The 27,649-nt window shown below is 38.6% G+C and overlaps 1 protein-coding gene and 1 long non-coding RNA gene across 6 annotated transcripts in view; both read left to right on the top strand.

Annotated features, from left to right (window-relative positions):
- Positions 1-3,797, top strand: part of LOC127467748 (uncharacterized) — a 29,411-nt gene extending 25,614 nt beyond the window's left edge. The window contains exons 5-6 of the long non-coding RNA XR_007903274.1: positions 3,470-3,567; positions 3,656-3,797. This is a non-coding gene — a long non-coding RNA (uncharacterized LOC127467748). The remainder of the gene's footprint in view (positions 1-3,469; positions 3,568-3,655) is intronic.
- A 3,154-nt stretch (positions 3,798-6,951) lies between these two features.
- The window catches only part of GUCA1C (guanylate cyclase activator 1C), a 45,202-nt gene continuing 24,504 nt past the window's right edge, over positions 6,952-27,649 (top strand). The window contains exons 1-2 of one of the 5 annotated variants that reach the window (XM_051780023.1): positions 6,952-7,203; positions 7,671-7,772. In XM_051780023.1, coding sequence (XP_051635983.1) covers positions 7,676-7,772 — 97 coding nt within the window. In that variant the 5' untranslated portion in view covers positions 6,952-7,203; positions 7,671-7,675. The other 4 variants (XM_051780022.1, XM_051780021.1, XM_051780020.1 and 1 more) reach the window with 4 other exon arrangements.

Raw genomic sequence — 27,649 nt, 5'->3', positions numbered from 1 at the left:
GGTTTGGTTTTCTGTTTTTTGCTTTAAGCTAGAAGCTTGCCTGTCTCCTTTCATGAGCTAAAATTCTTGACTTTCCATGACTCCTATACCAGAGATAGATCCATGATTAACTTTTATGGCTGATCTGATTTCATTGTAGCTGATAATCAATTTTCTTTTACCACAAAAAAAGTTACAGTACTGTTCAAAAACACTTCATAAAACCATTTTTCCAGGGCATCTGTACTGATAAGCAAGAGTGCACATGGATAGAAGATAACCAATGCCAATTACACTGTGAAAAAGCCTCTATTATTCTCAGATGGTAACTCCTATCACCTCTGTAATAAAGGCCTGCTACTAGCTCTGTTATAAATCCCTGTTCTTCTGAAATATATAACAGTTCTCAAAGTATACTTTAAGATAAAACTTGATATAATAAACCTAATATTGAAGAGCAAGTGTGAAATTACCCACTCACTTTTCAGGAGGCAATCAAAGAGGGACGTTGAAGCAGTTATGTGCTATACATAAATGATAGGAAATTGTAGGCTAGTATGAATCTATACCTCTGATTCAACAGGGAATTCAGATTCTGTCTCCAATAGTCTGCACCCCACTGAGCACTTTCCCTGCAAAACCAGCCCTGTTGTTTCTCCTTCCTTTTGGAGTTTGCATGTCGAAGGGCAGAATGAGTGAAGAGCCTGACCTGGTGCTGTCTTGAGCTGTTGGGTGGGAGGTTTAAGCTGCTTCAGTCAGCTTTTCACAGCGGCTGTGAATAGATTTCTTCCACTCACATCAGTTCAATCACTTCTTTTAGAGATCTCTATGTCTGCTTATGATGTTATTTATTAACTGTCAGCTGATAGACATATTTAAGATCATTAAGTCAAGTTAAAGAACTTACAAAAAGCTTGATCTTTTCACCAACTCTGGTGAAATCCTTTGTGTGACCTTATATATATATATATATTTGTTCTGTACTGTGGCCAGTAATTGGGTACCCACCAGCCACTCGCTCACACCTTCACCCACCTCAGTCCCCCAGGAGTTGGAGGAGGGAATGGGAACAGCAAAAATGAGAAAAATTTGTGGTTCAAGACAAAGAATGCGTCACAATCTGCTTCACAATAATGATGAGCTGGTGTCTGAAAATTTATTGGATTGAAACGGGAAATAACCTGTAAATATTTCTGTAAGGAAATATTTACACCTCGGCTCTGCCATTTTAAACCCAATAACATCAGTGGACCTGTTTCTGATGAAAATAGAAGCAAAGATAAAATAGGATGCAGTTGCACCTGATGAACCAGTAGCACCTGACTCTTATTAGCTAAAGCCATGTTTTTAATCAAAACTTCGGCAGATTAACACAGAAAACTTGAATTTATTGTAAATGGCATTTTATAAACTTTGCTTCAAGATCAGACTGAAGATTGACTATGGCATGAGGCTTTTTCTAGATTTGAGTGTGATCGTGAGTCTGATGCATGGAATTTTTTCTTCCATACCCATTGAAATGATTATTTTATTCTTTTAAAGATTTAAATCACGAGTGTAGCTAATTTTGAAAAACTAAAAATAATTCTACATGCAACATTTTTTGGAAAATAAATGCCTCTTCATGTAAACAATATCTATAGAATTCTTGTTTATTCTTGTTGTTCTTCATTTCCTGGTAATTTATTTTATAAATATAGTGTTAAGACAATAAATCTGACATTTTTGATGAAAACACAGCCTCAATTATTTTCTGAAAGAAGACTTTAAAAGCAGTGATTAAACACCTATTCCCTAAACTGCCAAAAAACCCAGAAAGGGTTTTTCTAAGTCCCTGCTGTTCACCCATATTATTAGAGTCAAGGACTTGTCCAAGGTTTCAGATCCCTTAATCATGCTAGCTTAGCTTCAGTGGTACATTTTTAGCATGTAGTTAGAACAATATAACTGCTGCTTTATGCAGCTGTGAGAAAATGTAGCTGCTTAACTCCAGTGTGCCAAACACAACATGTAGTCTTGTAAAGCTTGTAGCAACATCTGCTCTCATAAATTTGCTATAATAAGACTCTCTGGGCTGGGGTGCTGGATGTCTGACCCCAGTCCTGTCAGGGTGGTTAAATGCAATGTAGCATTCAGCCAACTGTCTTGTTCTTTGTTGGATAAATGTGTGTAAAGACACACAGAGTGTGCCTGCACGGAGGTAAGATAAATGCAAAAGGCACTTCAGTAACACTAATGCAGGTACTAAAATAATGTTATATCAGAAGGAGGTGGTATCTGGACAAGTAATTTTCCAGCAGTACCTCAGTCATTTATCTTTTTGCGGCATCTTGAACTGCTGCTGTGTCCAGTATCAATTTCTGCACTTTACAATATGTATCAAACCCAGGAATTTTTGCTTTGAATTTTCTCATGTGCTTCTCTTAAAAGTCAGTGAAAGGAAGCCCACCAAATAAACTTTTATTTTTAGCAGATTTCTCAAAGTAATTTAATTTAATTTTTTTGGAGATGGTAAGAGTCAGAATATTGGCTTGTCAATGCTGAAATACTAGATATTTTAGTGTAAAGTATCCAACATTAAAAAAATCCAAATACATAACACTAGGTGTTTCTTAAAAATTTTAGTCTGTTTCCCATTTTCCTTATTTTTGTACAAAAGTACCTATTCACCTGCTAATTGCTCGATTTTGTGTGCGTGAGTTAATTAAGTTCTAAAGTTTCACTCCACCGACCACTTCTTATTTGCTCTTTAACAAAATTTACAGCTCTAATTCACTTTCTTCATAGTACAAATGTACCTGTCTCCTCTTGGATGAAAGAATATGTTGAAGGATGCCTTCTGTCCATCCCTGACTGATACTATTAGACTCCAGCGGGCAAAACAGATGATTTAATCAACATTTTCCTTGCTTACACTGTGTGTATCACACCCTACCCTACACAGCCAGGCTGTCAAGGAGACCATGTTTTTCAAGAAACATATACTCTTGTTCCCAAAGCAAAAGCAGATGTTTGATACCTGAGCTACTTTCGCTCCACTTCTTTCAAATTTTTCCAACCCTTTCTCTTCCTGAGAAGTATTAGTACTGCCATCATTTGGAAAGGTTCAAACCTACTTGACCCTACTAGCAAGCCTTTCTGTCAGCTCTTTGTTTTCACTTTGCTCTTACACTTCTAAATGCACTTTTTCTGCTGAAGAGGCTGGGGTAGCCACCCCTTCCTTAATCCCTGCTTTCAGGACCAAGTGAGCTTTAGAATCGTGCTGCAGGGTTGGAGAAAACCAGAGCCCTGGGACCAGTGCCCTAAGCCCAGTGGAGGTTTCACCTGCTTCCACAGCCTTGACTCAAAATTAAGGACAGTGTGGTCTCCATGACTTCAAGTTTTAGTTTGACACTTACTGTGGTCAGCTTTAGCATGTTAATTGCTAAGAAGGCAATAGGAAGAGTACCTCTAACTTTCTTTAAGTTTATTCTGTTCTCTGCTTACTTAGTGTACTGAAGAAGTCTGTACCATTATATGGGAAGCTGGTGCAGTGGCAGCATTCATGGGATTTGGGATCTTCCCTGTGCATGTGGAAGAGCTGAAAATGTCATTTAAGGTAAGCTTTTCTATGCAAATACTTAAGCAATCCTGCTCTGCTCATCTTGTGTGCTAGTGAGTTTGAATCCAATTTCAGTTTGTGTTTCAGTCTTATGCACAAATATAGAGAAAGTTTGAGCACTGTGCAAAATGTCCAGAACACAGCAAACCTCTGATCAAGTTTTCACCAGTCTGGAATCAGTGCCCTGAAGTTTTACTGCAAGCAGAAATCCTCAGGTGCATAGGTATTAACTAGACTGTGCTTTTGTAAGTCTATGCGTGGGTGACAGTTGCAGTTTTAGGGACTTGGCTGTTGTTTGTTCCAATAGGGACAGTGCTGTTCAGCTGTGATTTTAATAAGGAACTGAGAGATTCCTCCCTTCGCACGCTGAATTCCTCTTTTACAACATTACATAACTCTAATCCTGGTTTCAGCACTTCAGCAGGATGAAAGTGGCAGGTATTTGGCTCTTTTCCTGTCACATCACCATAGTGTAATGGTGGATTTAGCAGGGTGAAATGAGGATTTTCATCTCTTACCACCTCTTATGTCTGTCTCTGAAGCCAGTAATAGCCATGCCCCTTGTGGGTGTTCAGGACTGTTTTTCAGGGGCTGAAAGACTGTTCCTTTTTATGGACAGTGAGTTGAATTAAAAGTGAAGCTGCAAGTAGTTTGTCCTTGGATGAGGGAGGAAATCTTTGGTTTAGTGCTGAACTCAGCAGTCAGGAAATTGTGTAAGTTGAATACATAAGTTTTTGGCAGATGCTGTGTTTCTACGAGATTTGGAGGAGGAATTGGGATTTGAGAGTATAACTTTGAAACACTGCACTTAGAATTTAAACTGGATGCACTGCAGCAGCAGTGCTATTAAACTCTCTTTGCAACTCTCTTTCACTTTTTACTGAAGGAGTTTTAGATATTTTCAGCCTGAAAATATTATCTCCTGAAACAAAAAGAAGTAGTACACTAAGCAAATGACAGAATGAGGGACATATTCCACACTTCTGTTAACATTGATCATTAAAACTAAGAAGCTCTAGGTCAGGTCTAAAGACCACCTGGTCCCACAGTAAGTTTCTGCTGTCCAGGAGTTTTTTACACTGAATCACTGGATAAAGTATAGTTTCATATATTCTTCTTAAACTACTGAAAAAATATAGGTAGGAACTAAGATTAGAACGTCAAAACTTAACCAGGTTTCTTATTTAACAATTTTCAACTTGTGAAGTAAAAAAGGTGGGGATATGAAGAAGTTTTACAGGTATTTATTAGCAAAGTGGTAACATTTCCAGTGAATATAGCTGCTGTGTCCAGCTACCTCAGTAAGATTGTTAACATAATTACTCTAAGTCATTTTCTGAGATAAGAAAAACAATCTCTAAATTAGAAAAAATGTTGAAATCATTCAAAAACATTTTAGTGACTGATACAGAAAAAAACACTGTGTTTTGTTTTGTTATTCTTTTATTCAGTAGATACAGTTTGTAAAAGAACAAGAGCACACTGCAGTTGAACCACCAGATTTTAGTTCATGCATCAAATGGTATCTTCAAATGTGTGTTCTAAGCATGATATAGCAGCCTTATCATTATTATGTGTCTGAAACTGAGCAGATGTTCAATAAAATTGCCAGAAATACCAATGGCTCCCTAAAGTGACTTTTCTGCCAATAGGGAGAAATGCATTAAACACAGCCTTTCAACGCTGTTCTCTGGGAAAAGATGACAGCCTTAAGGGCAGAAGTACACACATCTGAAATGCTACCAGTGTTGGCCTTTCCAGTGAGACTTTTTGCAGGTAACATTAAGCTTGCAAGAAGCGGCTTCCATTACTCTCTGAGTGCAGTGGCATAATAACTGAATGTATAAGGTGGGGTCTCACACAAGCTTGCAGTACAGTTTCCAGGTGTGTTAACCCTCTGTCTGTGATTGTGGCTGCACTTCATTTATTGAAATTACATCCATGATTGTTTTACATCCATCTTAAAGCATTCAGTAATTTGAGAAGGATTATTAGGTAATGCAGACGAGGCAACATGAATATTCTGTCTGAAAGAAGTTCCTCCTTCATCTCTTTTCTCCTTTGCAACCCTTCCCTTCCTTGCTGAACTCACAAGCACTGTGCATGCAGTGACATGAGTAAATACGCTGTAAATTGTTTAGCGGAAGCTGTCACATCCTCACAGCAGGAGGCAGCTCTTCATCACCCCTTCCAAGGATGGAGGCAGAGAAGTGGGAGGGAATCTCATCCACAAGATGCCAAGTGACTAAGTCAGGTGTCAGATCTGCACACACTACTTCTGGCCCCACCATGGTTTCACTGCAGCTCTAAGACAAATCTCTTTCTGTGCTCCCACTTCTTATCTGAAATAAAGGAAGTGTTTTTTTAAAAAAACTCTTTCCATCACAGATGTAAAAATAAAATAAAAAAGCTTTCTGTTCTTCTGCTGGCACTCTGTGGAAGACACATTGATATCACAGACGCATAGTGAAGACAACAAAGAGTTGGCCTGCAGTCCAGTTCCTTAATTTTAGTCACAGCAAATTATATGCTATGGCTGCCAGATGCCATTTTATACAGCTGGTTAAAAAAAAACTGAACAAATTATCATAAAATTGAGAAGTTTTCAGCTACTTAAAAGTGTACTTATTTAGAAACTGCCCATTAAGGAAATTTTCTGCTAGTTCTTCTAATGGAATGGTGTGCACTCAAGTCTTGTAAGCACGCTTTGTGTGTATGATTTTAATCTTTCTCCATAAAAGCTCTGACCAAGTTACAAAAAGTTAAAGCCTTGGGGCATTTAAAAGCACTGGTTTCATTTGTTGCACATGGTTTGTTTCCCTCCGCTCTATCAGGGGAAAGCTGCACTGTGGTTGTCAGTAAAGATGCCCTGTCTGAGTGACCAGGACACATCTTTCCTGGCCTTGGCGCTTTAGAAATCTTCATCCCTGATGTGTATTTGCTTTTATTGTCATTGAACTTAGACATCTGCTGTAGTTTTTTTCCAAGCATAAGCTTTTAAGAGAACAGCTTGCCTGCACACCCCTAGGGGGTCTTACATCTATGTTCACAGTATGGGAACCTACAGCTGCCTGACTGTATTCACTCAGAATTTGAGTATCTTCAATTATAAAAGATCTCTGACATACGGATGCAGGCAGAGTTCCTGTTTCATTGGAAACCACGGTGACCCTGACTGTGGCAAGCCATGCATAGACAAAATTTTTCCAATGAGTTTTGTAAGGGAAGTGATTGGCTTCTCCTGTTTTTCAGTGCAGACAGTGTTTGCTTTTGTCCCCATCCTCAGCTGCACTGAAATTTTTGTTGAAGCAATGTACAGGGGTACTGGTGGAGGGCTGCAGGGCTGGTGGGGAGTGGCCAGGACTGCCCCATGCCGAGCACAGCTGGTTTCAGCTCACTCCACTGGACCCACCCAAGGGCACAGCTGAACCCTGCAGCCACAATGGCAGTGCCTCAGGAAAAGCCTGTGTGAGAAAGGGCAAAATGCTTCACAGCCAGTGAGGAGTGGGGGGAAGCATGTGAAAAACAGCTCTTCAGAGAGAGAAGTCAGAGGAGGAGGAGATGCTCCAGGTGTCCAAGCAGAGACTCCCTGGCAGCCTCTGGAGGAGATCACGCTAGAGCAGGTATGCACACTGAAGCCCATGGAGAGGACCACACTATGGCAAGTGGACATGCCCTGAAGGAGCTGTGGCCTGTGGATACCCACACTGGAGCAAGTTGATCCTGAGGAGCTGTAGCCCATGGGAAAGAGCCACCCTGGAGAACTGGAAAATAGTGCAGAGAAAGGAGAGGCAGAGAAGAGCTGCTAAGGACTTACCACAGCCCCCATTTCCTACACTGGGGGGAGGAAGCAGAGAAGTCAGGAATGAGGGAGTGAGGTTGGGCATGGAAAAAAGAGACGGGGTGGGAAAGGTGTTGTTTTGCCTTTTTTTCTCAGCATAGTACTCCATTTTAATTGAGAATGAACTAAATTAATTTTGTCCATGTCAAGTCTCTTTTGCTCATGACAGTAATTGGTAATCAATCTCCCTCCCTTTATCTCGACCCTTGAGCTTTTTCATCTTATTTTCTCCCCTGTCCTGCTGAGGAGGCAGAATGCCAGAGCGGCTGGGTGGGCACCTGGCAGCTGGCCAGAGACAACCCACCACAATCATTTACAACAGAAATTGTTACACTTTAGGAGTCACTCTGGGTAAGTACAGCTACTCAGATTTATTTTTACCGCTCCATGTTACATGTTTTTAGTTGCCATGTTTTGCCTCTGTGGACAAATTGCTACCCACTTGTTTCTACAACTGTGCAGATGTAGAATAAACTCAGAAGACAGGACTACAGCACCATTCAGAGAAGCTGCAGCTCACTCTGCCCCCATTAATAAGCTGCTTTTCTCCAGCTTCCGCATATTGCTAATTCAATTTAGAAGTAAAAGCTTTCAGACACCTTTAATGTGAAAAGCAAAGATCAGATATTTTCATGCAAAGTTTGAATAGCTTCCTCATCAAGGGCCCAAGAAACTTAGAGATTTGTTTTCAGGAGTCATTTTATATTTTGTCCTAATGCTGTCTTGCAGCATCAGGAAGGTCTTCTACCTGTACCTGCTTACTGGGGGGCTTGTGTTACTGGGAGATGCCAGCAGCTGGTTGTCCAAGGTGCACATTCACATTCTTAGAGGTTTTTCTCAGCAACACACTTCAGTTTTTCAAACTTTTCCAGGAACTGTTCTAGTGTTAAACAGCCTGTTGTGGTTCTTCTGGTGAGTTTCATTTTAGATCCAAGGATATGAAACTTGTAATAGTGCTAGAGGGCAGGTTTATCAGTTGTCCTGGCCTTTTTCTCTGGTACTGCAGACTTATTTTTAAATACTCCAATGACACATTTAAGGCATAGGAGGGCAAATCAGCTATGAAAATGTCGTTATTCACCAGCTGATGGTAAAGAACTAGTTTTCCAAGTTAGGGTTTTCTTATCCTCTTGAGTTTAATTAGTGTTCTTTCCTTTCTCTGTTTGCTTTTGTTCTGTTGTTTCTTCTCTTAAATCCTTTTATACACACACAATACCCTGTCAATGTAAATACTAATTATTTTTCCTTTCAAATAAGAACAGAAATTCGTCCTGAACAATTAAAGAAGTCAAAATCATGCCACACCCATGTAAAAAATTTTCTTTAAAATTCATTTCTATTCCAAGATGAAGTACCACTATATTGGTGTTATTATGCCTTGTGGATGCTTTTTCAAAAAAAAAAAAAAAAGCATTCTTTGATTTATATTGTTAAATTTATTAAGGAAGTATGTTTAATACTTCAGAGAGCCTTAAGTTATGTGAAGCAGACAAAAAGGTTAAGCCTAATTCAGATAACCTTTCAGTTATTGTTGCAAAATATTTTGGCAGTCAAAACTATCAAAAGGTTAATGAAGAAAGAATTTAGTTCACTTAAATGTTTTTTGTGGATTTTTTTGGGGAGTTGTGAATACATTAATTTCTTTGATAACAGGCTGGAAAATTTGTTCTCAAACTCAATAATACAAAAGCAGGGTGCTTAATTTTGAGTAAATCTTCAGATTGAAAGGAATTTCTCTAGGAGGTGTATCCTGTGTCTTGGACAAATCACATCAACATGGTGATTTTTAAGAACTATGAGTGAAGTAAAATTAGTCTATTAGAGGTCAGTTTTCCAGGCTCATACAAACAGCTCTTACTGTCAAGAATAGTTCACATATTTCACTGTGAAGTGCTTTGCAAGGGAGAGTCCTGGTTTAGTAAGTAAATGATCTTTGGAGTACTTGGAATACTTTTTCCTTTTTGTATGTGTTATTGAAAAGAATTTGGTAAAATCCTTATGCTCGCTGTTGTGTGCTGAACATGTGATTTTTAGGGGCTAAGAATATTTTCCTATCATCCCATATCTTCCTAGTATTTTCTACCAATTCAGTGAATATTGTATTCTCTCAGAAAATGAAAGTTTGGAACAGATTAAAATGCCAGCTCACGAATTTGGAAGTTCAGATGAGGTGTCTATTTTCACCTAAGTATAATGGCTGAGAGGAACCTACTTGGTTTCACAAATGTAATATGTAACTTCCACTTCTTAAGCTAAAGAGAACATTTCTTTTCATGAAATTAAACCTTCAGTCAGCTTTGGAACATCAATCACTTTTTTTCCTCTTGATTTCTTTTCAAATTTTGATTGTAAGTCTAAGTCAAATTTTTCAGAGCTTAGAGTACAAGTGGTTTACTCTTAACAATGAATGCTGATATTATGACCTGTTACGTAATGATGAAAATACTTTAAAAATGCAAAAAAAGAAATCTGTAATACATCAGTAAAATTGTCTGGAAGCAATGATCTTTACTTTCCAAACTCTAACAGATATCCTGTGCCTTTATATTAATTGCATGTGCTGATTAAGCATTACTTTCCTCTTTTAAATGCACTGAAGTCATGCCTTCCTACTCAAAGAGTGTAGTTTCTTATTGTAGGTCCTGTAATGTGTAGTTTTGTCAGGTTTTCAGACTAAAACACAGAGGAATACTTGTTAAAAACCATTTGAATAAATGTTGTTCCTGCTGGTATTTTTTCATAAAGTTTCTCAGGAATTACAGCAGCTAGGAACTATCTTGAGATTGCTGTGGTGGCATGAAACAACTTTTGTGCACAGTCAGTGCTGCATAGCACAGTGGTGATGAATTTCCTCTTGAGGAATATAAACTATGAAAGGTCAAAAGGTCTTCACGCATCTTTCATTTAAATTAAATTCCATGCTGGTTTTATTTTTGTGTGTTGCCTCTCAGGATGCAATACCAAATGCTGATAGTAAGATAAAAAAGATGTTGTTTTCCTTTTTGTTTCCTTCATCCTACCCTATTAACAGACCTTGCTCTAAACTACCCAGGGTTCTTCTGACGACAGTAAAGCAGGAGTGGCAAAAGTCACAAGTTTTTTCAGCCTCAACTTACTAATGTAAAAAACTAGCATTGTGGTTGGTCAAAGGTTCAGACTTTGGATATGCTACAAAGTTACTGTAATCATGAGTCCATTCTGCATTAGTTGCTGTTGACCATACATGAACCTTGCAGGCCACTGTTTGCATGTCCTCTGTTATGGATTATTAACCACGGTGAGTTAACTAGCTAGTAATTCTCTACACGCTGATGAATTTTTATAGAAGTTCTTAGCAGAAATACATTTTAAAGGAAGTTCAGGGTTGCCTTTAGCTATGATATAAAACAAAACAGTCTGTTTAGATTATAAAGACTATTTCATACTGTTTAAAAATGAAAGAGAAAAATTCTATCTGTCATCATATCTACAAAGCAGACTGTGCTTACGAACTGTAGCAAAACTATGAGCTGCAAACATAACTTTTCAAGGAAAACTTAGTAGCCTGAAGGGAAAGATGGCAGAAATACTGCAGTGCCTTCATAGGGTAAACTACATTTGATTTTCAAATATTTCTTGTTATTGAACAAAATAAGAAAAATGTGGCTGGTCCTGGGCTTCCAGAGTAAGGAGCATGTTCATCGATAAGCACAGATACGTACAGACAGCAGAGATGTCTATCTATGGATTATTTGTGGGGAGACATGCCCTGGTGCACTGGAGTTGAACCTGCTCCTGTTTACCACTGAGTCCCTCTGTGCCCATGTGCTCAGTGGGAAGATGATGCCTGGTGCACCATGAATTCCTCTGCTTGTTCACTTTGCACTGGTCTTGCTGCTCAGGTAATTCCAGGCTCTACCCCAGGGAGGGACTGGCAGATTACATGCAATTACTGCTATCAAATCAAATTATGATTTCTTTTCAAGGCTAATACTACTAAGCACGTTATGTATGTTCTTCAAATTGTTTGTATAACCACTTTACAGATATTAATTGTGAAATTGTTTCATTAATTCCTTTTGATGAACTTTATGATATTTAGTATCCCTCTGAAGGATGTAAGTTTTATTTATCCTATCTCTCTTTCCCAGGTAGGGTAGGGGAAAGGGGATGGTTGCCTTTTTTTTTTTTTTTTTAAGATAGAACACTGTGTGTTGTGTAAGAGTTCCAGAAAGGTTATGGATTAACGGTGTCACCTTAATACTTTAGAAAGGGCTTAAGTAGCATTAGAATATTACTTAAGTAACCTTAACGACAACTTAGAAAACACTTACAAAACTAATTTTAAAAGGCATCTAATAAAGTTTGAGAACCACTCTTTTGTCCCTGTATGCTCCATGACTTTGGTAGTAGATTTCTGCATATGTATTGTTTTGTCACTTAAGAAAACAGGTATTGGACCTAACACAATTACAAGGCACTAATTTACAGGTTTCTTACTGGGTATTCAGAATTGCATATTTTCACATACAAGCACACTGAGAAACTTATAAGTAAATTAAAAAGAAAAGTGTCCTAATAAAGAAGCATTAAGTATGTGTAAAAAAAAATTATGGGAAGATGCAAATAGAAACTGTACAGAAAATATAATTTACCATCAATGCTTTTATGATAATTATGCAACTTACAAATAAAGTGAGTTTGCCTGTATTGTACCCAGACATCTATCTAAGACAGGACCCTCAGAACACCAACATTTTTTCCAAAATGACTTATCTTCAGTCAGTCTGACTACCAGCTGAATAAAGATAAGCCAGTTAAACACTCTCTGGGTCATGTCTGGCGTATAAAAATAGCCACACTTCACTAGACAGGTCAAAGATACTTCAGGTCCACTGTCCTGTCTCTGGCAATAGCCAGAAGCACATGCCTAGGGAATAGACATTCCTTAGTCACACTCTGCTTCCAGCAGCCTATGACCTGGAAATAAGTTCCACAAATGGGTTAAATGGACTTTTCCTCCATGAAATTATCTATTTTTTTTACTCGTATTTACTTTTAGCCTCCATACCACCTTGTGCTAATCAGTCCCACATTATAACTACAGACACTTTTTTCTTAAAGAAATCTGATTCTTTCTCAAACTATTTTGCAGGAATATTTCACAGAATTCCAAAAAGACTGTCTTGAGGTTAAAGGAAAGTAAGACTTTTCAGTTCAGTCATCTGTGATTTTTACAGCTATAGTTAAGGCTGTCACTGTAGTAAAGGGATCAAATAAAAATTCTAAATGGTGCTGTCTTCCTACATCCATAAGTCCAAACATCTTATTCCTGTGGCTTGTAGAGGCTGATAGTGCTTATATGAAACACTGAGAGAGACTTAGGGAGAATTTAGCTATGGGGAAAAGTGGGGGACAGAGTTTAGTCCCTTGAATCTTCTCTCTAAAATAGATGTGGATTTCTCTATCCTGATATTGTTGTTCTCATTGTCTGCAATTTTGTGTTTCAAATGCTTCATTAAACTTTCCCCTATATCTTATGGCATCATCTGTAGAAAACTTGAAATTTCCTAGATATATTTTATCAGACCCTCAAGGGTTTTTGCTTCATGACGTGTCAATAACTTTGAGTCCCCACTATTACATATGAAGGTGCAAGTATGTCTAAATATTACATATGAAGATCTGGTACAGTGCCAAGAGATTCCACGTGACCTGGATGGGTTTATCCAATCATATTCAGTGGAAAATAAGCACATGGTGTATCTTTGATACAGACACTACTCAGGCGATAGGTTTCTGTTTGCAAGTGTTGATGTTGGATTAAAGTCTATAGAATTAAATTCTGGTTTTTACTCTGATGTATAATTTCAACTTCTTCTTTCCATGCCTCATGTTTATGGCAGAATTTAATATAAAATTTTTTTATCCTTTCTTGAAGTGCCTTACATTCTCAAAGTCCTGCCAGTCCCTCTGCTACCAGTTTCTTTGCTTCTTCCAGTTGCCTTTCCTCCCCTTTGTATCACATTTCCTACAGACCTACAATGCAAGTTCTTCTCTACCTCTGCGTTCTCCCTCATTTTACTTCTAGACTTTGCTTGGAGGGTAATACACATGAAGAAATGTAATGCCCAGCTAACCTGGATATGGAGATGCAATAAATCTGAGAAAACTGTGCTTTAAATAGTGAAGTAACTTTTCCTGAGTGAAAGTGAGGATTTTACATGGCTAAAAAGAACAGTGTTGCCAGCATAGCCCTTCTAATCTGTGTGAACTTCATCACTATAATCCCTCAGTAAAGCTATTCTAATAGGAACGTGGCCAACAGAAATTCCTCTACAAGCAGTTTCTTCTCCTACTTGCACTTAATTCGAACTTCCATGTTTCCATTTTATTCTGGGTTATTGCACTGCTTCTTCAAATATTCTGACTGTTTTCTCTTACTTCTTTTTTAATTACGACCTTTGCTGATAAGCATCTCATGCTTGTTCAAATGCTTATTTTGTCAAATGCTTCAGTGTAAAATTTAAGGTTTTTTTTTTCAGATTCATCAAATAGGTAATTTACAATAGCTTGATGATTATCTTGAAGAATTATTTCAGTAAATGTAGATTTTTCTGACATTTTAACCTTGTCTTCCAGAAGAACAATCACAACAGAGTTAGGAGAGTCTTCCATTCCACATGAAAGAAATATGCATGTTTTCAAGGAATGAGATGGGACTGAGATGGCATAGTTTTTGATACTTCCATTTATGCTGTTGCTTTTTTCAGAAGAATGTTTGAAAATTGAAACATATAAAAAATTATTGCAGACCCCTGTATTTACAAAAAAAAAAAAATCATCTATGGGTCCTGAAACTTATGTTCAAACCTTTGATTTTTTTTCTTTTGAATACTGCTATTATTTCAGGGGATCAGGGAAAGGAAGTTTAAGCAACAACAGAGTTTTTTAAAATTCCCTCTTCTCATTGAACAAGCAATTTGGCTGATATACACCGGAAAATTCTGTGTCGGCATTTCCAGTTCCTAGCTGCTGAAAATTTAGATTTGATGAACAATAAAAGGCTGAAGATTGACACTTCAAGCTACCTTTCTTTTGCTTGGTTATTACAAATACAGCCTTCTTTGCCTATGAGTGATATTTTGAAGTGGAGTTTTTACAAATATCACTTCACATGTGTCATATTTATTCTAGTTTAATCAATATATCATATAGAAAATCCCTGCTGCTTCTCAGTATTGAAGGTCTCGATCTTATAACCGACAGCACATTAGTGGGCAGCTATTGTTGCTCTGGGGAATCTGTTGAAAGCGGTGCAAGGGAAGACTAAAGATTAAAAAAAAATCACCTTTTAATGATAGTTATGGTGTATGTCACTGTTGAAGTCCTTCAGTGTGCTTCTTTCCCTTTTCTCTCCCTCCTCAGCAGCACTGCCCTGACTGGCTGCACACTCTAGTTTATGCAATGTGGTTACAAATATGTTTTGAAAGTCTGTTCCAGTGAGAGTCTAGCTTGTTGTCCTTTTGCAGTAAAGGCTTGTACCCATTTCTGAGAATACCTTGCAATTCTTATCTTACATAATTAGCATGTCACAGCTCTTTGTTTGCCTGAAGAATTCAACTGACTTCAAAATGTCCACGTGAACCTGTGTGCCACGGCATAGAGCCGGCCCTAAACTTCATGCAGCATGAGCATCTCGCCCATCTGACTATGCCACCCTCACTGCTCACACCCCACAGGTGCACCACCACTCATCCCTTTGGCACCCAAAAAACAGGTCTCATGACATGTCCAACAGCAGCGTTCACCTTCTTTGCAGTCTTAAGATCAAATTTGTCTCTCGCGACTGTTGACGTGGCTTTTGCCACTGAACCAGTGTGAACCTCGGCCCAGAGGAAAATTCATCTCGTGCAGCTGCACAGCACCCCAGGGCAGCCAGACTGTGCAGAGAAATGCTGCTCAGGTGGTGCTCTCTGTCCTCCTGTGATGCACCACGGGAGTGTCGCTGGTGAGACAGCACCTTTGCAGTGGGCTGAAGTGTAACAGTTGTATTTAACATTCTACCACAACTAGTGCATGCCACAGTATGCACTGTAAGGCTTAAAGCTGTAAAACTGTACAGTGCTATCTACCACAATACAGCACAGATGTTATGGCACTACAAGTTTGCACAAACAATTTGAAGCAGCAGAAGCAGCAGTCCAGCACCCCTTCTACTGCTGGCCACCCTTTTCCACCCTTGTTTTATCTGTTCTCTTGTGGAACCCAAAGTTTTGTGAGACCAGGCAATGCAAAAATGTAAATAATGTTGTCTAAAGCTAACTATATTTTTTAGTATTCAGCCTATATTTATTAGTATTCAAAACTTATTCAATTCAAGCTTTTGCCTGGATCTGTCCTTATACTTTTTCCCAAATGCAACCACAAACATTCATGCTGGCCTAAGGGAAGGGAATGGATGGGATTGAACGAGCAGTGGCAGTGGGGGAGCAATTTTTAGGACATTAGCTTACAGAAGACTGAGATGCTTGTAGAACTGCTGTCTAAAGACAATGGCAAGTTTTTTGTGCTTAGTGTACAGCTACTTTCAGGTTTTTCAAGTTATCCAAGTCAAATTGTGTTGCAGTTTTGATTTTTAAGGTAAGATTTGGATCAGGGTACATACAGAAGTAATAAAAATGAAAAGTCATTTACTACAAGGCAGCTGCACAAATCGTATCCGAGTATTAAAATGGGGTTGAAGTTTTAGTTAAAACTTTGTGAATTACTAAAATGAAGGTTTAGAAACTACTCTGAATATTCCTGCATGTTGCCCTTTCAATACCCACCCAGTTTAAATTATTTTAGCACCACAGGTGCCAATGCAAGATATAATGCAATGGTATAATCAGTTCATCTGAGGCTCTGCAGACTGACTGTGCACAAAGATTGTAATCAGCTGATAAAACCATGGGGCACTAAAACTGGCTGCCAGTAATCTTGCTAGGGTGCTATATTTACTTAGTCTATTCTGGTAGCGATCTGTAAGAGGTTTAAAGTAGCTCTCGAAGGCAGAGTTGGTGTTTGAATGATCATTGTTTGGAAGCAAGAATCAGCATTTGGATGAATAGATACTGAAAAAAGTTACCTGGTATGTTTGATGCAATGGGTGCTGCTGGATCAGCAGATGACATTAATGCTATGGAAATTCACCACTGGTACACAAAATTTATGAAGGAATGCCCATCTGGACAACTTTGTCTACATGAATTTAAACATGTCCTGGATCTACATGGACTTACTCCGGAAGCTAACAGCTATGTTGAACAAGTATTTCACACATTTGACATGAATAAGGTAAGAATTCATTCCTGACTTCCTGGCTTTCTTGTGGCTGTATCATTTGATGCACTCAGCAACGTGTCTCAGAGAGCTGGCGATGCTCTCTACTCAGAAATAATGAAAGTGATTCACAGGTGATGCAATAGAAAATTATGAGCAGATAAACATGAGTGGCAGGCAAACAATTTCGAATGCTCTGTTCCCCATTCATTTTGCCAACTTGAAAGTTGCATAGTTATTCTAGTACATGCTGATTGTTTCTCATCTATGAAAGCGAGATTTTTATGATTATTTCCAGTGTGCATTAATAATTGAAATTTTTATTTATATAACTGCTCAAAAAATCTTTCTAAGTAAGTTGGTTTGGTTGGATTCATAGGTATTAATGTTTTAAGATTATGCAACGTACACACAATATGATTTCTTCAGTTGCTGGATTCATTCTGAGCACCTTCTGCAGATTAATTCAATCTCCCTTTTCCAGACACTTCTGTCTGCTTTAGATCCATCATCCCAATTTTACTGCTTCACATTCTAGGTCATCCTAAAGATACATCTAGCAGTTGTTAGCTGCATTGCTGTCTTATGTTCTTCATACTTGGTGTTCCTACAGGTTCCTTCGAGCCACAAGACTCATCCACAAGATTGTGCCTTGTTATTTTCCTCTTAAGCCAAAGTAACACTTTCTATCAAATGCTGCTAAGGAAGCAAAGAGTCATCTGTAATTCCTACAAAAGTATTTGTTCTTGGCTAAAATAAGGTTTAGGCTGAATTATCAGTACTACAAACTCAGCTTTCAGATAATAGACCAGATAAGTCCACCATGGTATAAAAAAAATTATTTAAAAAAAAAATAGCATTAGTGTTCTCTACCCACATAATTTATCTCAAAGAGTTCAGAGATGTTAAGGAAAATGTGTTATTACACTACACAAATTACTTTAGTGATAGGTTAAAACTGGTCCAAATAGTAGCCAAAACTACTCCAAACAGTTTCCAGCTCCAGAAATGGCCTTTCTGTTCTTCATTACAGAAATAATTATATTTGTTTCAGAAAGTGCTGAGAGTATAAGGTACCTCATGTGCTCTTACATCCAACATTAAATTTCTTGTATGATGCCCAGCAGACTAAGAATTCCCAGAGTCACTAGCTCTGTTACACCATTTTCTTGTTATGCGTATTTCCACACGCACCTTCACCTCCAATTCAGCTTGATTTTTTGGATTTATGTGATTCTTTCTTGCATAATCTTCAAGGACTGTTCCTATAAAATCAGGCTCATTGCATGCTCTTTTCTTCCCCCCATCAATCACCAGATGGTTAAACATACCGGAATTTGATTAAGTAGCATCACCTAATTCAATTAACATGCTAATTACAGATCATGAACAAACTTCCAGTCCACAAACATGGAACCTGACTGACGGAAATTGTCAGCTTGCTGTGTTCTTTTCAACTAATAAATCAATGCACTAAGTTCCCTAGAAAAGCTTTAGGAATGCTAACCTTGGACAACACCCTTGGACACTGTCTGAGCTCATCTGGGAGCTTTTCCAGTTTAGCTCTAAAGTGTGCTGCAAAAAGCCCTTGACACACCAGTGCTCTTGAAATTATTCGGAAATACTCACAAAATTTATTTTAGACAAATAGTTTCAAAGCAACTACTGACTTGAGGACACTTCAGAAAGTTGAGCCTGCAGCTGGTTTTAGTTATTTTTCAGAAAACTGGACTGTGAAATAAACACTCCCTGAAATCAGGCTCCTGTCAGGAAGATAGTGTACCAGTGCAGGGCTGACCACAGGCACAGGGAGATTGAGCCCTTGCCAAGATGAGATAACCGAGGGTTTGAAGAGAGAGGAAGAAAGTAAGTAGCCTTCAAACAGTTCTGTGCCAACAGAAAAGCCTGGGAGAACTTGTCACTAGTGCTGATCCTGGTCTCTATATTTGGAAAATATCTATTGTACTCAGCAAATAGTGCATCCAGTACAGGCAGGTAGCACAAAATAAACCAGATAGCAACTTTCAGTTGGACCAGGGTTGCTTTTCAGCTTGCCCCATTCAGCTTTCTCCACCATTTGTAGTCTTTGCAATACTATTGGAAATCAAAATTGTTACAGTTTTCTTCACTTGTTTATATTACCTGTTTATATTACTTGTTTATATGTACGTTGAGAATGTACATATAAACTGTTTATTCTAACAGTTGAAATGTTACAGTTGTGAAGAATACTTATTTAGTATTTAAGAGGTTAATTAAGAGTACCTTTTTGTAAGGAAAAACCATTTTGCAAATGTAGCTAGTAACTTCTATGAAGACAAGCTTTATGTGCACCTGGGACGTGCCTCAGCAGAGAAAGAGCTCCAAACCAAAAAGGTGGTGAGCTTTGGGGGTCTTGGGGGTTTGGGTTTTGGGTTTTGTTATTGTTTTTTAATGGGACAGTGCCTTTTGGTTCATTAGTTTTTGACAAGTTACCAATTACAGGGCCCTTCCCCCACTATAAGGAGCTTAGCACCCAGGGAGCAGTTTGCTCAACTTATCTGATGAACATTAAGATGTATGCCTTAAACTTTTCAGGTTATATGCACATCAGAGTTTGACTCTTACTACCAATCAATCTCTCATCCCCTTCGCCAGTTTCCCCACAACTTTTTAATGAATTGGCATATTTCAACCCAATTTCAAAGAGTAGACATTTCGGTTTATTAGTTCCTAATGTTTTCATAAAATTTGGCAGCTGCATAGCAGGGACACACCCAGAATGAATGCCCCACTCATGCAAGATTCAGCTTTTATTCCTTGTTTAAGGCAGCAGTTGGCTGGCAAAATGATCAGGCAATTGTTTCCTTTTGTCTGGTGAGGATATAGGGAGGAGCTGGGGTACCAGGATGTGAGGATTTAGGGGACAAAAGACATAGTTTGTGCTAATCTAGGCTTTTGTTTTTCTGTTCCCAGAAGGGCTTGTTTAATTAATGTTACGTTTTAGACAGAAAAAAATGTTTCAATTTTTTATCCATCTGGAAGTCTTCCCACAATTTTAATGAAATTTAACAATGATTTGGCCTTTAGGGCTTCATAAAATCCACTATAAAACTGCTTATGCTAGGTTTATAACCTCATTACTTAATAATGAGCTCCCACTAAATATCTGATATTCATTTCCAGTTTTGCAAGATATTGTAACAATCCTCCATTAGCTACTGTAATCTTAGGCATAGATTTTATTGTCTATTTTCTTAATTGAGCTGTTGCTCACCTGCAGCAATAGGACCAGGCAAAGTTATTTAGAAGGCAGAACAGGAATGGCACATTTAGAATTGTTAAATACACAAGATTGTATAGTCTATATCCATTTGTAGATGGAAATAAAATGAAGGATGTGGCATCTACTCCCAGATAAAAGGCTGTCAAGTTTTAATATTTGTCCAATCTATTTGTATAATTTAGTCACTGGAAAGGCTTAAACACTTAGAGAAATAAATCAAGTGAAACAGAATATTTTACCTGAACATTTTACTTTTTCCTTTTTAATAATAGAAAAAAATTATTTTTTATGAAATGGCAACAGTCTAGTTTTTAATGAAGTGGCAACAGTATAACTACATGATTCAGGTACAATACATAACATCTAGATAAGCTGTAGCTCAGGTTTTTTTCTTCTCTTGCCTTGAATAAAATCTTGTGAAAGCCTCCCTGAAAATCCTGTGGCAAACAAGAACCAGGACCTCTGAAGCTGCACCCCAGGATTTCATAAGCCTCCCCTTTGAGATTCACACTGCATCTGTTTAGTTTGATATGATGTGTGTATCTATCTGTTGTAATTTATGCTTCCTGTGAAGTCATTCTGTTGGGCTTCAGGCTGGCTTAGGGGACTGGTTTACGTAAGAAGAAGAATGAGCTGTTGGCATACCAGCTTGCCAAGAGTAACCCATTTGGGATTTTTATGTCTTGGCACTGGCTTTCTCAGTAACACTATCTTCATATTGTTCTTGATCATTCTGACTACATCGACACTCCTAACAAGAGCATGGCTTATGTGCAGTGCAATCAAAAAAGCATTTGTCTTCTGGATTCTGCTCTTAATACAAAAATCCAGCTCAAGACTCCTTTCCATGCTTAGCAGAGACTAAGAATATTATTTCAAGATGACTCAGCTCCTTTCAAGTTAGATGTACCAAGTCTCTCTGCCCTGCTTTATACATCAATGGGATAACAACCTATCTGATTAAGTCAGTGGAAACTAACTCTTTCTTAACAGAATAAACAGATTGTGAAAAAAACTACACATAAATTAAGGTTCTGAAATGGCATAACATGTGGAGATATAAAAAGTCATTATCATTCAGACTGTCTTGCCCACAGCAGTGCAATTATATTTTGAAGTTGAAAATTGCAAGGTTAGTTTTCTTTTGTTTTCTTCCCCACCCCTCTACCCCCTTCCAAATTCTTTGTGTTATTTTTCTTCTGCTGGAGGATCAGATTTTTTCTGCTGCCTTGATGGTAAAAATTGTTGCCAGATCTTTGATGTTAGTGGATGAGAAAAAGAATTGGGGATCTAATTTCTTGCAGCATGCATTTGGCATTTAGGAAGTGAGATTCCAAGCAAACAGACTTTGTTGTCTGCGAGCTTCTCCCTGAACCTGAAATTGCTCAAGGTACCTCTGTCATCTTCCAGCTTCTATGATACTGAAAGTGCCATGCTTTAAATATTCAAATTTCTGTCTCTGTATTATCTGAAAATCCATCACTGAGACTGCAAACAGAACGAAGAGAACGTGTGCGTTAAGTGGATTATGCAAATGAAGACTTATGATTACTTTTTAGTGCCTCCCCATGCTCTTACTCTTTCAGAATTATATACATAAGGACACATTCCTAGTTCTTTTTAACCTTAGGATTATATCAAAAGTGCTTATCCCATGCTTAGTTTAGATAGGATGTTAAATCAAAGTATGTAGTTTAAATTGTAGAGTCATGAAGAATCTATTCTCGGTAAAAAGTCCCCTTCTTGAACTTCACTAGCTCCTATTTATATCCTTTATTCAGGTTTTGTTGTGTGAGTTTCAGCACTGTATTTAAATAACTTGATATTTTCTGTGAGAGACTATCAGAACATTTTTTTTCAATGCTAATGGTACATTATTTTGTACATTATTTTCTGTTTGTACATTATTTTCCTTCATCTGGATGAACACTTACTGGCAGAGTCACCAGAGTCACCAAACACATCACTACTATTTTGCAGAATTCATGATTATGATTCTTCCTGTTTTCCAAGGGGTTGAATGCAAAGTCCTCCAAGCAAAGCACAGCAACACCATTTCACAATTTGGGAAGCATTCAAATTCATCTTACTGCATTTTTAGTCCAAAGCATTTTGAGTCTAGTAAGAGTGCCAAGGCTGCAAACCTGACACAGGCTCTTACAAACATGAGCACTAATGTCATGTTTTGTCTTCAAGAGAGTCCCTGCAAAAGCAGGATGAGCCCTGAGAACATGTCAAGTTCACTCCAGATGGAGAAGGACCCACCTATTGACAAGCTCTTCAAAAATTTACTGAGTTTGTTTTCTTGTAGGTGGAGCTGGATGAGAGTCTTAAAACCCTCATGTTCTCCTTTTCACTATTGGAAGGTTGTGTGAATATTGTTGTCTTCCCTCTCCATTTTAAAAATTACTTTCCCTGCCATTTCCAAGGCAAGATGGAAATAAATGTCCAAGGAGTGGAAGGAGGAAACAGCATCTCATCCCTTCTTTGTACGTTAATTGAAAACATTGTGGAACTGAAATGCAAGTTGCAGAGAAAAAGTGTTGAAAAGATAGTTAAAATCTTAACAGGAGATTCAGAAACAGAGCCAATACTTGGACAAAAGCAACACAGGGGAAAAAATGTGTTTGTTTGCTTGTCTGCAGTGAGAGGGAGAGGAGGCTGGCAGTGGCAGCCGCAAGACCCAGCCCCTCAGGGTGTCTCCCCGCAGGGCCTGTCACTCCACTGGCCCAGAAAAGGGCTCGAACAGGGATTACTAGACAGAAATATCTTTAGCGACCACAACCAGTCCTTGTCTTTCGAACTCGGGCCACTAGGAGGTGCTCAGTGTCTGCTCAGTTTGGGAGAGACCTCAGGCACCCGGAAAGGAAATGTCTCCAATCAAAACAACGGTACCTAATTAGGGAAGACAGCCTCGCCTTTTAATTAAATGTTTGCTGATGACTCTATTGGCTTGGTTTTCCCTTTTTCAAAGTGCTTAACTCAGTGGATATTATTGCTAGTAGCGGAGGGGAGAGAAAAAAAAGGAAGGAAAAAAAAAAAAGATGATTTAATATCAAAATTTATTCCAAATACCTGTGTTGTGGTAGGCAGATAAAAACAGGAAGCTGGGATTTAGAGTTGTTCAAGGATCTACGTGTAACATCATTAAGTGGAAAAATCCAATTTGTCTAAGATGAAATCCTTCATGAAAATAGCCTGTGGCATCAAAATGTTGTTGGGGCAGGGTCAATTTGGAGATAGTACTCTCAACTTGATGATTTTTGGGGACCCCTCCTTCAGTTTATCAGTATGCAAAAGTTCAGGAATTTCTTTTCTTCTTATTTCTTCCAGTTGAAGCCAGGACATTTTGTTGACCTCTCAGATCTTCCCTGCATGAGAGGCCTCTTTCCCATCATTTCTATTAAGAACACTGAAAAATAACAGTTTAACTGTGGATTGCTACTCTCACTTGCAGTTCCCTGATGTCCACCTGGCAAGCTGCAGCCCAAGCTCTTGCCAATCATGAGTCCAGGAAAATCAGTGAATTTGCAATAGCTACAAAAACAAAGTATTCCTGACTTTTCCTCCTGTCAAAGGAGGATGCATCTCTTTGGCAATTAGAAACCTTGATGAACAGCTTCAGCAGTGGGCCCTCATTGTATTAAGTCTTGAACTCCCAATGAAAAATGTAAAGCTGGTATCTCAGAGCTCTTCCCATAATCATTAAAACTAAAACAACTGCTCTACAAATGTTTCTGTGGGAAGTACAAGACTTGTTATTTCATTATACATGGTCTGCTCGTTATTTAAAGATACTGGTGCACTGTAGCATATGTGGTGAACAACACCCACAAAATCACATCAGTAATTGGCTTAATGACCAAAAAAACATCTTAAACTAGATTGTTCACAACTAAGATAAGAACAGTTGACTATATCATCACCAGGACATGTATCATTGAGGTAGATTCATAATCCCCATGTCAGGAATAATCAAACAGTAGTACAAAAAGAAATCAGACATAATAGACTCCTATAGATATATTTTTAAATGGTCACTGCCTTTTTTCAGTTTAAAATCCATACACAAACTCAAAGGGTTCATTGTTTGTAGAACTACAAAAGCAAGCACACAAGGAATGTGGCTGTGAACTAGCAAAGCTGTGCCAGTGCTTGATCAGTGTTTTCACTGAGAGAATAATTAAGCAATTGTGTGTCCCACAATGGTGCCAGGGTTGAAACACCACAGAAATTAGCGATGACCTCTCTTTTCCCCATCCCCATGCTTGAGTTAGCATAAATTTGGTGAGTCCTGTCACCTCAGGCAGACAAATTAGGGGTTGTGTACCACTACAAATTTGCCTCATTGGGGCAAAAGCTTTCTGGTGTATAAGGGAGAGGAAAACAATCCTTAAAAGTAAGGTACGTTCTGATGAAGATAGGAGAAGGAAAGGCCAGCTCGGTCCTCCTCCTTTTGTAATATGCATAGGAGGAGAAATGTGGAATTGAGAAGCTAAACACTCATTGAAATAGTTAGAAAACTGTAGAGTGGTCCGTAGAGAGAAGATGGTGATTGTTGGGACCTCACAGTTTGGGTCTCAAAAAAAATCCCAAACAACAAAAACCCACTAAAACCTCAAACTGTTAAAGCCTTCATAGGTAAATTTTCTGACAAGGATAGGCCATTCTAGTTCTTCCTGGAGGATAACCTCCTCTTTCCACAATTTTATATCTTGTCCAGATGACTCTTTCACTTGGGCAGCATAGGTAGTCCCTCTGGAAACACCCCACCTTAGCTGGGAGGTAGGTTGCATCTACCTTAAGAGACATAAATGGTCACTGAAGTTGGCTACAGATGAGTAGCCACGTGCCTGTGGGGAGCTGGCAAGGTAGTTAATAGAGGGAGATGGAAGGAAACTGTGCTCTTAAGTAAGTTGGCTAGTCAGGGACCTGGGAATGCTTTCTCTGGTCCTGCCCACACAGCTCCCCTCTGTAGCCAAAATGAGCAGTGGCAGATCTCCATATACACTCAGCACCAGTAGGATCCAGCATCTGATTGCAATGGAATTCTGAGAAGAAAGGGAATGGAGAAAGAGAGAAATGGGGCAAAATCCAGAAGCATGATCTGAGTCACAGAGGAGAGAGAAACGGCATTTTTTCAGAGCAAACACAACATAGAAATTACCAAGTAAGGAAAAAGGAAGTGAGATGGATTGAGCTGGAACAGATGCAAAAAGTTAATTGCAAAGGCAACACAAATTTAGATAAAAGCCTGTGGATTAGCTTTTTATGCAAATGCATTTAAAACTTGGCACTTCAAGCACTAGCAGCTCTCTTTTTTGTCTCACACTTCAGGCAGGTATCATTCAGCTGAATCTACTGGAGTTTCACAACACAGAGATGTAGTATCTGCTGCCTACAGCTGAGTTACTTCTGTTTTCACAATACCCAAGAGAAAGAGAATATCATCTTTATTATTTTATTTTTCTTCTTTTTTATGTATCAAGGTAGCTCCTGATCACCCTGCTGCGAAGCTTTGTTTTGTTGCAATATGCTTTTTAAAAAAGGCTCAACTTCTCCTTTCAAATGCTATCAAAAGTCTACCTTTTTTTCCTTGTAAAGAAATCTGAATTACATCATCACTTCCAAAGCTGAGATATTTTATACCATTATCAGAGCAGAACTAAGGAATGTGATTTTTTTTTCCTCATTGTTCCCTACAGAGAGAGTTTTGCAGTGTGCATTTCCTGTGTGCCCCTGTTCTTTCAGTTTAGCAACAGTCTGTCCCTGAAGCAGCAATCTTTATTACAGGACTGTCATTTTCAGTGCAAGTGCATAGTCCCACTGTTGCCTGCTTGTATCTTTTTCTTAATTCCCAGAATATTGTACAGACTCCAGAAAGCTTCTTGGCATCTCAATAGATACTGTAATTTTATCTTCATCTTTTAGAATCAATTTAGTTTGGTGCAGATAGTTCATTGGGAATTGCTTCACTGGGCTTCCTATATACAAACTAGCCTCTATACCCATTGTTTCAGCATTCTGTGAAATGGTTTTGCTATATTAATTTATTCAGTTCAGCTCCACATTGTTATCAATTTTTCTATTTTTGTTTATAAAAGTAGAAATGCTCCAATGCCTTTGGCTTCTGGAATAAGTGATTTCCATAGAATTTCTACTATCTCAGCACAGGCTTTGTCTGTGAGTTTATCAAGTGCTGTCAAACTATGCAGCAGGTTATAAATTTTAGTCTTTTTGTGCTCCATAAAACTCACCTTTCTTTTTATGTCAGCTGTTATATCAGCTATTATATACTGTTCCAGGCCCCTATTAGGGATGAGGGATGCTGTGAGACTAAATTATAAATCAGATCATTTTCTACCCAAGCAGTTTTGCTGTCTTTTACATGTATTTTAATTATTCTTATTAAGCTAAAACGATTCTGAAAACAGGTATTACTTTAAAAGCATTCAAACTTTAACATTCTCTTAGAAGTCTTTTACCAGAATCTACAAAACCTGACAAAAAAATCCAACTTCTAAGGCCCTATCTTTAAGGCAATACAGCAACCTTTCATGTGCCTCACTCACCATGGGTACATTTTCCCAAGACTTGCTATTTGGAAGCAACTAGAAGAAGGAGTGTGTGGGGTTTTTTCAGGGGGAGAGAAGAAGAGGAAGGGGAGAGGGATCAGTATATGTGAGCAACTCCCAAGTTCCCTGTGCCTAAGTGGAATCCTGTGAATAGTGTTTGCACAAGATCATGGGAAGAGATGAGAGAGATCTGCCCAAGTGAAGGAGGCGAAAGAGATAAAAGATGACTAGCACTGGGTGAGTTATTGATGAACAGTTCTTAACCTACTCATATCACCTTCCTGGTACCCTGTTGTCTTGGTTTCAGCTGCGATAGAGTTCATTTTCTTCCTAGTAGCTGGTACAGTGCTGTGTTTTGGATTTAGCAGGAGAGCAATATTGATAGCACATTGATGATCTGGTTGTTGTTATGTAGTGCTTATCCTAAGTCAAGGACTTTTCAGTGTCTCGTGCTCTGCCAGTGAGGAGGTGCACAAGAAGCTGGGAGGGAGCTTAGCCAGGACAGTTGACCCAAACTAGCCAAAAGGATATTCCATACCATAGAATGTCATGCTCAGTATGTAAACTAAGGGGAGTTGGCTGGTAGGGGCCCACTGCCGCTCAGGGATGAGCTGGACATTGGTCAGTGGGTAGAGAGCTAATGTATGGTACATCACTTGGTTTTTTGGGGGGTTATTCCTTTCTTGCATTATTATTATCATTATTCACTTTATTTTAGTTCAATTATTAAACTATTCTTAACTCAACCCACAAGTTTTACCTTTTTTTTTCCTATTTTCCTCCCCATCCCATCAGGGGTGGGGACAGGAGTAAGAGTGAGAGCACAGCTGCCTGGTACTTAGTTGCCAGCTAGGCTTAAACCGCACCACCTGTCTTTCTCTGGTATTTGACACAACGACTGGTTATTTAAGAGCAGGGCTGAGGGAGAAAATTCAGGATTATTGTCAGACTGTTCATCCCTAAGAGGTTTGTCTGATTATTTCCTTTCCCCTCCCTTGTCCTCACATCCTCTTCATTCACCCTCGCTGCTCCAGACAGCACTCATCTGCAGAAAAGACGCCTGCGTGGGATTTGGTTTCACTCTC

This window comes from Manacus candei, unplaced genomic scaffold, assembly GCF_025592945.1.
Source record: "Manacus candei isolate 608988 ecotype Guabito, Panama unplaced genomic scaffold, ASM2559294v1 h1tg000014l, whole genome shotgun sequence".
Taxonomy (NCBI): domain Eukaryota; kingdom Metazoa; phylum Chordata; class Aves; order Passeriformes; family Pipridae; genus Manacus; species Manacus candei.
The sequence above is the reverse complement of the archived record's forward strand: the minus strand, read 5'-3'. Positions and strand labels throughout refer to the sequence as shown.